The 12,636-nt window shown below is 46.3% G+C and overlaps 1 protein-coding gene across 1 annotated transcript in view; it reads left to right on the top strand.

Moving 5' to 3' along the window:
• The window catches only part of lrrc7 (leucine rich repeat containing 7), a 480,097-nt gene that overhangs the window by 67,599 nt on the left and 399,862 nt on the right, over positions 1–12,636 (top strand). The window contains exon 2 of the mRNA XM_070886128.1: positions 8,474–8,591. Within this exon, the coding sequence (XP_070742229.1) occupies positions 8,474–8,591 (118 nt within the window). The remainder of the gene's footprint in view (positions 1–8,473; positions 8,592–12,636) is intronic.

The following is a 12,636-nucleotide window of genomic DNA, read 5'->3' as shown; positions in this document are numbered from 1 at the left end:
CAAGTGTCCACTGACATTACAAATCCTACAGGTATATTGCTGGAACCTGCAGCTTCTCGTAGTGTGTCTACCCCCGCACCTCCAGCATGAGCTGAGATTGAGATTGCTGTTAACAAAAGGACTATTACCAGGCATTCCTCTCTGATTGCCCATTTGGCTGTTTCTAAGCACTCTGATGGTGGATGTTTATGGTCCCATCACGCGATGCATTGTTCCTCGAGATGGCATGAATTGCCGATCCCCTTTCCATTGTCCTTGTTGCAGGCTCACCCTAGAGCCTGTTGCTGCCTGGGCAGTTTCGAAATGCCCTTGCCTGCCTGCGAGTTCCCGAGCTGCGTTCACCATGTTAACTCCCTGGTCCGTCGCCACGTTTGGACCAGGGCTGCGCACATAAATTAGCTTGGTCTCCTCTTCCCCTGTCATAAAAGTCTGAGCTATCAACACCGTCGCTTCTAAAGTCAAGTCCTTAGTCTTTATGAGCTTCCTGAAAATGCCGGCATGGTTAATGCCCTCGATGAAAAAATCCCTTAACATCTCCCCACTGCAGACATCGGAGAACTTACAGAGACTGGCCAAGTGCCGCAGTTCCGCCACGAAGTCCGAGACGTTTTGTCCCTCCCGACGCCGGTGAGAGTAGAACCGGTGCCGGGCCATGTGTTCACTACTTGCCGGCTTGAGATGCTCACTGATCAGCCGGCTGAGCTCTTCAAAGGACTTGTCCGCCAGCTTTTGGGGTGCGAGCAGATCTTTCATCAGTGCATACTTCTGTGGACCACAGCTGGTCAATAGATGCGCCCTCCGCTTGTCAGCCGTGGTCTCTTCCAGCCAGTCCTTTGTGACAAAGCTCTGCTGGAGTCTTTCCACGAAGTCGTCCCAGTCCTCACCCACACAGTAACATTCCTCTGTGCCACCAGTGGCCATCCTCGTGGTTCAGTGGTTCCCGTTTCTCGACGCCAAATGTAGTGTCCCTGCACCTTACTACAAACTCACACGAGGCATGGATATATCAGACACGATCACTCTGTGACCTTCACCTTTATTGCCAGGACCAAGGAGTGCTGACCCTGGGTGGGACCTCCCCTTTTATACCTGGAAACCCAGGTGAGGAGTGTCTCCCGCAAGTTCACCCCCTGTGGTCAGTGTGTGCATTTCTATGGTACAGGTACAGTGTACATGAATTAGTTACATGACAATGTCATTGCAAGATGGTTAAATACATGACAACCTCCAACTCAATTCATCATGATTTTTCTCCTCTGAGTTTACTAGCCTCATATCCTCCCTTAATCTCTCCCTCCATGTAAACTCCCAACCCATATTCACCCGCTCAACCTTGCCATTTCTCATGGCCTCGCTACTCTCAACGTATAAATCGCAGATAAGGCCACCTCACAACTTCCTTGTATTGCTCTCCAGTCACATTCCCCTTCCACCCCACCCCCAAACCCAACCCTACCTCCTCTGTGGCCGGCCTTGGAAAAAACTCTCTCCGAAATCTTATAACTGCACTTATGAAATCCCAACTGTCTAGCCTTTGGCCCTCCATTCACCATGACATTTCTGCAGCTCAACCACACCCTCACCACCATCTTCGATGTCCTAGTGCCTATTTAAACAATAACTTTCTATCACCCTGACCGTTCCCCCTAGTATGGCCCTCATCTTCACTCCCTTAAGTTAAAAGGGATGCAGACTTGAACGGATATGGCAGACAACTGGTTTAGCCATTCACCACCAGATCTGGCTGGATGACATAAAGAATGATCAGGTCCTGCTCTCGTCTGTCAAAATTGCACATTATTCCAGAATTATTCTGGAATGCAAAGATAATCCCCAACTTCTATTCTCCACTGCTAACCATCTTCTTAAACCTATCTCCCATTTCCTCCGGCAACATGTGAAGAGCTCATGGACTTCTTTGTCTCTAAGATTGAGACCATCCATTCAGCTGCCTCTGCCACTTCCCTTCTTTTCCCTAGCCCACCGGGTTCCCCCCTGCCCTAGCCCTGAACTCATATCTTTCTCCAGTTTCTCGCCGATCTCCCCTCATGACCTCTCTGAGCTCATCCTGTCCATGAGACCCACTTTCTGCTCCCTTGACCCTATTCCCACCAAACTGCTGACCACCCAACTTCCTTTTCTGGTTCCCATGTTAGCTAACATTGTTAACGGTTCTCTCTCCTCAGGTACTGTCCCCTCTCCCTCAAATCTGCCATCATCATCCCTCTCCTCAAAAAAACAACCCTTGACCCCTCCGTCCTTGCAAACTACCAGCCTATCTCCAACCTCCCTTTCCTCTCCAAAGTCCTTGAACGTGTTGTCACCTCCCAAATTCATGCCCACCTTTCCTGCAAATTCGTGTTTGAATCCCTCCAATCAGGTTCCCCCCCCTGTCACAGTACCGAAACCGCTCTCATCAAAGTCACAAATGACATCCTTTGTGAATGTGACAAAGGTAAACTATCCCTCCTCATCCTTCTTCACTTATCTGCAGCCTTTGACACGGTTGACCACTCCATCCTCCTCCAACGCCTCTCCACCGTCATGAAGCTGGGGGCGGGACTGCACTCACTTGGTTCCAGTCTTATCTATCTAATAGTAGCCAGGGAATCACCTGCAATGGCTTCTCTTCCCACTCCTGTATCGGTACCTCTGGTTTCCCCCAAGGATCTATCCTTGGTCCCCTCCTATTTCTCATCAACATGTTGCCCCTTGGCGCCATTATCCGAAAATACAGCATCAGTTTAAACATGTACGCTGATCACACCCAGTTCTATCTCACCACCACTTCTCTTGAGCCCTCCACAGTTTCTAAATTGTCAGACTGCTTATCCAGCATCCAGTTCTGGATGAGCAGAAATCTTCTCCAATTAAATATTCGGAAGACCGAAGCCATTCTTTTCAGTCCCCGCCACAAATTCTATTCCCTAGCCACTGACTCCATCCCTCTCCCCAACTTCTCTCTGAGGATGAACCACACTGTTCGCAACCTTAGTGTCATATCTGACCCTGAAATGAGCTTCTGACCACATATCCACAACATAACTAAGTTCGCCTATTTCCACCTCCATAATTTCGCCTGTCTCCGCCCTTGCCTCAGCTCATCCACTTCTAAAACCCTCATCCATGCCTTTGTTACCTCTAGACTTGACTATTCCAACACACTCGTGGCTGGCCTCCCACATTCTACCCTACATAAACTTGAGGTGATCCAAAACTCGGCTGCCCCTGTCCTAATTCGCACCGTCCCATTCACCCATCACCCCTGTGCTCGCTGACCTACATTGGCACCTGGTTAAACAACGCCTCAATTTCAAAATTCTTATCCTTGTTTTCAAATCCTTCCATGGCCTCGTCCCTCCCTATCTCTGTAATCTCCTTGAGCCCCGGAATATCTGCACTCCTCTAATTCTGCCCTCTTGAGCATCCTTGATTATAATCGTTCAACCATTGGTGGCCGTGCCTTCTTTGCCTAGGCCCTAAGCTCTGGAATTTCCTCTCTAAACCTCTCTGACTCTCTACCTCTCTTTTCTCCTTTAAGACGTTCCTTAAAACCTACCTCTTTGATCAAGCTTTTGGTCACCTGCCCTAATTTCTTATTATGTAGCTCAGTGTCAAATATTTTGTCATAATACTCCCGTAAAGTCCCTTGGGACATTTTATTATGTTAAAGGCTCTATATAAATACAAGTTGTTGCTGTTGTAGTCGGTAACTCGGCACCAGTATGATCCTGATCGCCAAGATGTAACCCATGATTTAGTGATAGTACAGAGGAAAAGCTGATTCCCATTGTCACACAATCAAAGAATTGAGGAGACCATTTAACCCATCACAAAAGCGAGTGATCTACTAAAATCTAATCTCCTTACAATTTCCCTGTGTCCTTTTATATTTTTCATCTTCAAATACTTATCCAGTTCCATTTTTAAATGTTGTTATTATTTTTGCCTTAATCACCACTTATGATAATGCATTCAGGAGTAGAAATTGCCGGTTTGGTGCTCCAGGAAGGAAGCAGAGCACTAAATCAAGCTCGACCATTTCCCTTGGAGCATTAAAGCCAGCAAGAGGGGCGGTAGCGATGCAGCGCTGCACAATGTCAAGTGCACACTACCAGGATCGTAGGCGCTTTCCCACCCTTAAAGGGAAGGGCCACTGCTGTAGGCTCTGCATTACAAGGATTTCCTTCCTCACCAACGGCAGCTGCGATCTGTGACAATCAGCCCCAAGCACTCTAACACAGTGCAGGGCTGTTCAATCGCGGCAGAAAAAAATTAAAAGAAAATCACTTAAGGGCTGAAAATGTTTTTTTACTTACTCGAGCGGCATCACCTTTAAATACCGCTCCCCAAGCGGCCGGCCTCCCTAACAACGCCTCCTGCAGCTGCCGGTGTTAACACCCGGCGATGCTGCAGGGGACGGAATCGAAGTTCGCATCCGGGGTAATACCGGGTAGCTGCGCAGTCAGATGAGGTCACGATCTCCGGAGTGCAGGAGATTGTGGTGCTAGGGGTTACCACCGCCGCAAACCTCCACGGCAAGTCCGCAGGCATCGGTACTCTCGCCATGCCTGGTCGCAGAGCCGGTAGCACCCTGTTATCGCTCCCCCGGAGGCGCTATCAGGAGGTGCAAAGGAGGCCAATTTCTCCCCCTCTGTTCCAGCAACACTATGCATGAAAAACAATCTCCTAATTTCTCTTAGTTGCCCTTATAGGGTGGTGGGAGACCATCTCCTTGATGGTCCTCACATAATGGTGTTAGGTAAAAAAATAACTTGCAGTTATATAGTGCTTTTCACAATCCCAGGATGTTCCAATGAACTTCAGAGCCAATGAAATACTTTTGAAGTGTAGGCGCTGTTGTAATGTAGGCAACTTTAGGTAAGGAATTATAGGTTCATCTGATATTTCTCTTATTAATTTGTTTTGTAATAGATGTGCCTTGCTGGGTCACTTCAGATGGCATCAGGAGTTGGAATATCCTCCACTATGCCATCCAAATTGGGAGAGATAGCAGTGGAAACAACAGGAAAAATCAGGTGGCAAAGACTATTGTGGCCTCCTCACTCAACCTTAATTTTCTTCCTCTGTCCCAGCTCTAACCTGTTTTTAAATGTTGACATGGTCTCTGTTTCAGTCTCTTGTGTAATCCACATTCTCATAACCTTCTGTGTGAAAAGGTTCTCCTGCTTTCTGTCCTAAATCTCTTACATTTAATTTTATATCTACATTCCCTCATTCTAGACCCCTTAATCACTGGAAACAGTCAACTTAGGACAGATGTCAAAATATTCCGTTAAATAGAGAGTGATCAGCAGCTGGATGGAACATCAGAAAGAGTGGCTGAGGCCAGGACACTGGATCTGTTTAAAAATTAAGTAAATGCTGTAACTGGGAGACAGCCAGTTTGATATTCTGGAAGGATGAGATCAAATGGCTGAAGGACATTCTTCTTTCAAACAGATCTTATGATCTTGTGAAGGGGAGAGAATGGTCCTCGTGTCCTAGCCAACATTTCTCCCTCAATCGACATCACACTAAACAAATTATTCATAATTCATCAAATTGTTGTTTGTGGAATCATACTGTGTGCAAAATTACTGTTCTTTGCACACAGTCACATGACAGTAGTTTCTGTACATCAAAGTAATTCATTGTATGTGTAGCACTTTGAGGTAAATGCAAGCTTTTTTAAAATAAAGGGAATGTACCTCATTTCTTATGGTATGGACCTCCTTTCACTGATTCATGTGCAAGCCACAATTTGTATTCTCTTTCCATTTCAAACAAGAAGTGACATAATGGCTTCAAAGAATATTATACAAATAATAGGTCTGGTATGCGAACATCTTCGGAAGAGAGGGTTGTGAGTAGATTGAGCCTACACTCTCTGGAGTTTAGAAGAATTAGAGGTGATCTCATTGAAACATATAAGATTCTGAGGGGGATTGACAGGGTAGATGCTGAGAGGTTGTTTACCCTGGCTGGAGAGTCCAGAACTAAGGGACATAGTCTCAGGATAAGGGGTCGGCCATTTAAGACTGAGGTGAGGAGGATTTTCTTCATTTAGAGGGTTGTGAATCTTTGGAATTCTCTACCCCAAAGGGCTGCGATGCTGAATTGCTGAGTATATTGAAGGCTGAGGTGAATAGATTTTTGGACTTTCAGGGAATCATCATCATCCTCATAGGCAGTCACTTGACATCAAGGAAGACTTGCTTCCACTCTAATTACAATCTCTGTCACAGGTGGGACAGACAGTCGTTGAAGGAAAGGGTGGATGGGAAGACTGGTTTGCCAGACGCTCCTTCCGCTGCCTGCGCTTGCTTTCTGCATGCTCTCGGCAACGAGACTCGAGGTGCTCAGCGCCCTCCCGGATGCTCTTCCTCCACTTAGGGCGGTCTTTGGCTAGGGACTCCCAGATGTCGGTGAGGATGTTGCATTTTATCAAGGAGGCTTTGAGGGTATCATTGAAATGTTTCCTCTGCCCCTCACTTGCCGTGTAGGAATTCTGAGTAGAGCGCTTGCTTTGGGAGTCTTGTGTCAGGCATGCGAACAATGTGGTCCGCCCAACGGAACTGGTCGATGCTGGGGATGTTGACCTGATCGAGGATGCTAATGTTGGTGCATCTGTCCTCCCTGGGGATTTGCAGGATCTTGCAGAGACATCGTTGGTGGTATTTCTCCAGCGGTTTGAGGTGTCTACTGTATATGGTCTCTGAGCCATACAGGAGGGAGGGTATCACTACAGCCCCGTAGACCATGAGCTTGGTGCCAGATTTAAGGACCTGATCTTCGAACACTCTTCCTCAGGCGGTCAAAGGCTGTGCTTGCGCACTGGAGGTGGTGTTGAATCTCGTCGTCGATGTCAACCCTTGCTGATAATAGGGTCCCAAGGTATGGAAAGTGGTCCATGTTGTCCACGGCCGCACCGTGGATCTTGATGACTGGGGGGGCAGTGCTGTGTGGCGGGGTCAGGTTGGTGGAGGACCTTTGTCTTACTGATGTTTCGTGTAAGGCTCATGCTTTCGTATGCCTCAGTGAAGATGTTGACTATGACTTGGAGTTCAGCCTCTGAATGTGCGCAGACGCAAGCGCCGTCCGCGTACTGTAGTTCGACAACAGAGGTTGGGATGGTCTTGGATCTGGCCTGGATACGACGAAGTTTGAACAGGTTCCCACTGGTTCTATAGTTTAGTTCCACTCCAGCGGGGAGCATGTTGAGTGTGAGGTGGAGCATTGCAGCAAGGAAGATCAAGAAGAGTGCTGGCGCGATGATGCAGCCCTGCTTGACCCCGGTCCATATGTGGATTGGGCCTGTCCATTGGTCAGGGTCACGGCTTGCATGTCGTTGTGGAGCAGGTGGAGGATGGCGACAAACTTTTTGGGGCAGCCGAAACAGAGGAGGATGCTCCACAGTCCCTCGCGGTTGAAAGTGCCAAAGGGATATGGAGATCGGGTGGGAAAGTATAGTTGAGGTTGAAGATCAGCCATAATCTTATTGAATGGTGGAGCAGGCTTGAGGGGCTGTATGGCCTACTGCTGCTCCTAATTCTTAGTTATTATGTTCTTTTCAAGCAACCTGCTCCCCAGACTTCGTGCCCGAACTTGGTCAAAGCCAAGGCTCTCCCAAGTACCGCCCAAAGGACCGCCGATGGCCGCTGAGAGACCAGGCGGTACTTTGCCAGGTAGATTCCTCTAAAAGAGATGGCAGTACCGCCCGGTAGCCAAATAATGGCTTACGCCGTCAATCTGGGTGGCAGCGGGTGGGAGCTCGCCAAAGTGCCGCCGAGGATTGAGTCAGGCCCAGGGAGGGGGGAACATTGAAAAATAAAATTCTTCACAAAAAAAAACCCACCAGAACACCTTTAGGGGACCCCATACAGGTAAAACGCTGAAAAAAAAATCAAACATGTTCACTAACCTTTTTTTGCAGGTCTTCTTACTTAACCGTCGGGGTTAGACCTGCTTTCATACAGTGGTCCTTCCCCCTGTTGCCGCCAATTCCCGCCAACTCCCACCCACACCAATATGGCAGCTTGCCGGGCGGGAGGTCACTTACGCAACTTGGCCGTCAGCGGGCAGTTCCCAGTGGTACTCCCCTCCCGCTGGCAGCAGACCAAGAGGAATCTGTCACCAAGGGGAGACCATCGAAAAAACTCAGAGGCAGTCGGCGGCAACCAGCGGCAGTGAGCAGTAGAGCCACCAATTTTGGGTCCTCTGTTTCTGTACTTAAAACGGTGGCTTTTGTGATTACTGAATAAGGAAAAGAAAGCATGATTGTTTGGTCAAACTTCATCACAAATGTAGTAGATAGAGAATAAAAGCAATACCAGTGAATGATGCTATGATCTCATTTTTAAATTGCTATAATAGCTATTCTAGTGTCCTTGGGGTCCACTGATGATGAAATGCTTCTTTAAAGAGCAGGGAGAGAAACACTTGCCTTCTAATTTGTTTCTCAATATTACAGCAATTGTTCAGCTGCCAAGCTCTCCGTAAACTAAGCGTTCCAGACAATGATCTTTCTAATCTGCCCACCACAATTGCCAGCTTGGTGAATCTAAGAGAACTAGACATCAGCAAAAATGGTAAGGATGAAACATACTTTTTTTTAAACATTGAGTCTGACTTTTACAAAAGCAAAATACTGCTGATGCTGTAAATCTGAAATAAGAACAGAAAATGTTGGAAATACTCAGCAGGGCAGGTAGCATCTGTGCAGAGAGAAAAACAGAGCTAATGTTTCAGGTCGATGATCTTTCATTAGAACTGAGTCAGAATTGAGTCTGACATTTAGTTTTCCACTATTGTAACTAGACTTATTTCTTGTTTTGAGATGTAGGATTTTATTTTCTCTGGATTTTTTCTCCTCCTCTTCTGAAGGCTGTGACTCCTGATACTGTGTAGATCTACAGATGCTAGTAGTCCTCCATTCTAACACCAAAGTGGCCATTCTTTATGTGTAAGCCTTATCAGCAAAGTATCTTAAGTGCTCAACCATAGAAAAGTTTGAACTGTGCCAATCCTGTTCTGACCTGACATCCAACACGTCATTTGATAATTATCAGGGAAGGGTGATTTTATTGTTTTGTAAGCCCGAGGACACTGAGGAAAATAGTAGGATCGCACTGATGTCCTGGCTGCAATTAGTTGACTTAGCACAGCCAAAGGATTCAACCTGGGAATTTCTTTGTTTGTGGCGTGAGTAGTGGATCTACCCATTAAGTTATCTGAGGAGCTGTGGAATTATGTTTAGTCGATCACTAACAAAATTGGAAAACAATGGCCCGAAAATTGCGGGCGGATGCCTCCGACTGAATTTTTTTTTACGAAAGTACCTGGTGGACTCGGAGGAACGTATACTTGCTGTCCGAGGCCTCCTTTCGCAGCCCAGCGTATGGGCTCACACATCCAAGGAACGTAAGCGCAACCTGGGATTATGTGGGCCTAGACCACCAATCACAATGTAATATTCTCATTGATAATAATGGGAACTCCGTTAGTAATGGGAGCTTGTACAATCAATGAGAATACCCCCAAAAACACAGAAACATAACACAATAAATAAAAAAACACCTCACATATTTAAAATTGATTGAAATTGAATTAAATTAAATGTTTTAGGAAAAAAATTATTTTTTTGAAAATGTTTTTAAAATGTTTTAATAGGGTTAAAAATAAACTTACCTTAATGGACAGTTTTTTTGTATCAAAAATGGTGATAAAATTTAATTTTTCTATCCCTTCACCTGATTTCACCAAGTGTAAGAGTTTTAAGGACATTCTCTGGGCAAGAGTTGGGCAAATAGCACAAATCTCCGCCCGTGAATATCCTTCTCCCGGGGATGCGTGCAAATTTTGACAGATCGCAAATGCCGGTTCTCAGCGCTTGTGCCGAGAACCGGCATTTGCAAGACCTCTTCGGGTCGTACGCACCCGGAGAGGCCTCAATTTACGGCCCAATGTGAGAAACATAAAACCCTATATACTTGTTTAGATATGTTGACTTCTGCACAGACATTTGAAGATCTTGTTGCTTTTAAGAGAACAAGTAAATAGGAGTTCCACATTATTTCCCTACCAGTCAGAATTGTTCTGTTTATTATTTATATTTTTTATCCATTCATCTCACCCCACCTCACTGCCGCTATCTCCACCTCCCCCAACCCCCGCTCGAAGAATTTCCCTTTTTGAGCACAATTAAAAACAGTAATGCCTACTTGAAATAACTTTGGCAAACTTTTTGGGGGGATGTGAGAGAAGAGCTTGAAGTATCGTGTACCTTTTTAACTAGGATGATGTCACCCACAAGTGGTACCCTGTAATGCATTTTGAAACAATTTTCATCTTCATGTCATATGTTTGTAAACAAGCAGAAAGAGGTTCGCCAAATAGGTTTACATGAATATAGTGCCCCTTAAAATACAAAATAATTGGTAAAGAGACCTGACTTGCAAAGAAGGTACTTTACCACTTGTGGGACAGAATATAAACATTTTTGGTCATGAGGTGGGTGCTTGTATGGAGAAACAGGCAGCCATTTTCTGATTTGCCTATAAAACAAGTTGAAGCTTTTAAAGTCTTCACTGCCATTAGATGTTATTTTTTTCTTTCAATCTGTGGACTCATCGACCAGGAAAGTAGATAGTGCTGCGCGCATTCTACAGGCATAAAATGAGCACCTACGATCTGATGTGGCGGGCGGTGAACATGCGCCCATTGTGCATGCAGTGTGCTGCCAGCTATATTTATTAGGGCTCCTCCATAGACAACTGTAAATAAGGGGTCGAATGCTTGTTTGTGGCACCTTTCGTGCCGTGCATGCTGTGGTCAGTTTCTTCAAGCGCTTAGCAACCAAACCAGTGATCCTTACAGAGAGGCTGCAACCACAAAGGTAGGCTTTAACTTTTTTATTTACCTTATTGGCTCCATGTTAAATTCACGAGCCACTGCTAGCCACTGCTTACCCAACTTTCCAATTGCCTTCCCCGCTGCCATTCTGCTGCGGACCTCAGCCGGAATCTGAGCTGGCCGAATTGGCCCCCCCCTCTGTGACTGGCGAGCTGCCTCTGAAGCCACAACTGGCACCTGCAGATCATCGGTAATAAACAAATAAGGCCTAGAAATCCCGTTTCTAGGCTATCATTTAGTGGAATAGGAAATATCAATCTTTCTATCTATCCTTCTTTGTGGTCATCTATTTGTTGTCCCTTTGTCTATCTATGTATTTGTTCATGCCAATTTCTTGCATCTGCAATTTTCTCCTCAACTTGCTCAAAAGACATTGGGGGAGAAATTCCGGTCATTTGCACCATGGGAGTTTAGCGGCAGCGGTAATCGGTAGCGCCCTGCTTCTCTGCGCCAGTGATGCCAACGTCATCACTGTGCGCAGTGCCCCATTTTTGCCCCGCCCCTAAATTGGGTAGCACCCCCTGAAGCTGCGCTGGGCGATGCCAGCGACAGCTTCAGGGGGTGCATCGGACTGTAGGCTGCTCACGGGGCGCTAATTAAAGTCGAGGTGTCAGCCATTAACATTAAAAATCCTCCAATTTTTCCCAGTGCTTCGAATGCGGGGTTCGTGCTGTGATCTTGCCGCCTGACACTCCGCTTGAATGCCGGGCTGATGCCACAGCACCCTGTTTCCCGGTGGTGGAGGTAGGGACCTGCAGAGTCGGCAGCTTGGCCCTCCCGTTTAATGAAGGGGAGGGCCCCTTCTACACAGCAGCACTACATGTCACAGCGCATAGTGTTGCACCCCTCTTCTTTCCCTTCCGCCCCGCTTGCACCCCATGGAGTGTGTTATTTTGCGCTCCACTGGCTCTAGTATCCAATATTGCGAGCGGGACCGGATGTCCACGCCTGGCACAAGAACTCCCGCCTCGCTCCTGTTACCGTCCCCAAACGGGCTGCTATGCAATTTTGCCCCCATTCAATCCCCTTGTTTAGGGCTCCCTCAGTGCCTCACCTCAGTGGCCAGTTTTTATGGATGGCCCTATGTACAAAGTGTCAACACAGCCTATTTGATGCTGGGGGGCATTAAAGCTGAGCTCAATTCTGTACCACCTACCGAAGAAAGAGTTCCCCAACAGAAATGTGTTGGAGATGCCGGTTGATTTTCCCCTCCTTACCACAATTGCAGTGCCCTTCCTGTCATCCCAATGAATATTAGTTACCTCAGCATAGATTATGATTTAAAACTGGGATCCTGTGATCTGAATGGCTCAGCTACACATTGCCTTTGCAAACAGAGATATAGGGGCAATGCTTGCATTTTTTTAAATGTGGACAGTTGCAACATGCTCATGCAAAATATTAGTCATCCAACATATCAATAATCATGCCCATAACAGATTGGACTGCAATATAAAATATTTCATTAATGTATATGTTGATGCATATTTTAGGACTTTCTGGGGTTTTCCTTTGTGAAATGTCTCTTTTCTGAGGACTTTTACTCAGCCATTCTGTATTACTTACAAAATCATTCTTAACATTTTTATTGTCAGAATTATTGTTCAGGCAGCAGTAGAATAGATGCTAGCATTGAAGTATCATTGCTTTTAAGATTAAGGACCAAACTTTCCCTAAAGGCCCTCAACGCCCGATTGCCCGCTGAGAAGCACCGCTAACGTT

The sequence above is a fragment of the Pristiophorus japonicus genome, chromosome 8 (assembly GCF_044704955.1).
Source record: "Pristiophorus japonicus isolate sPriJap1 chromosome 8, sPriJap1.hap1, whole genome shotgun sequence".
Classification (NCBI taxonomy): Eukaryota; Metazoa; Chordata; class Chondrichthyes; family Pristiophoridae; genus Pristiophorus; species Pristiophorus japonicus.
This window is presented reverse-complemented; position numbering and strand designations above follow the sequence as displayed.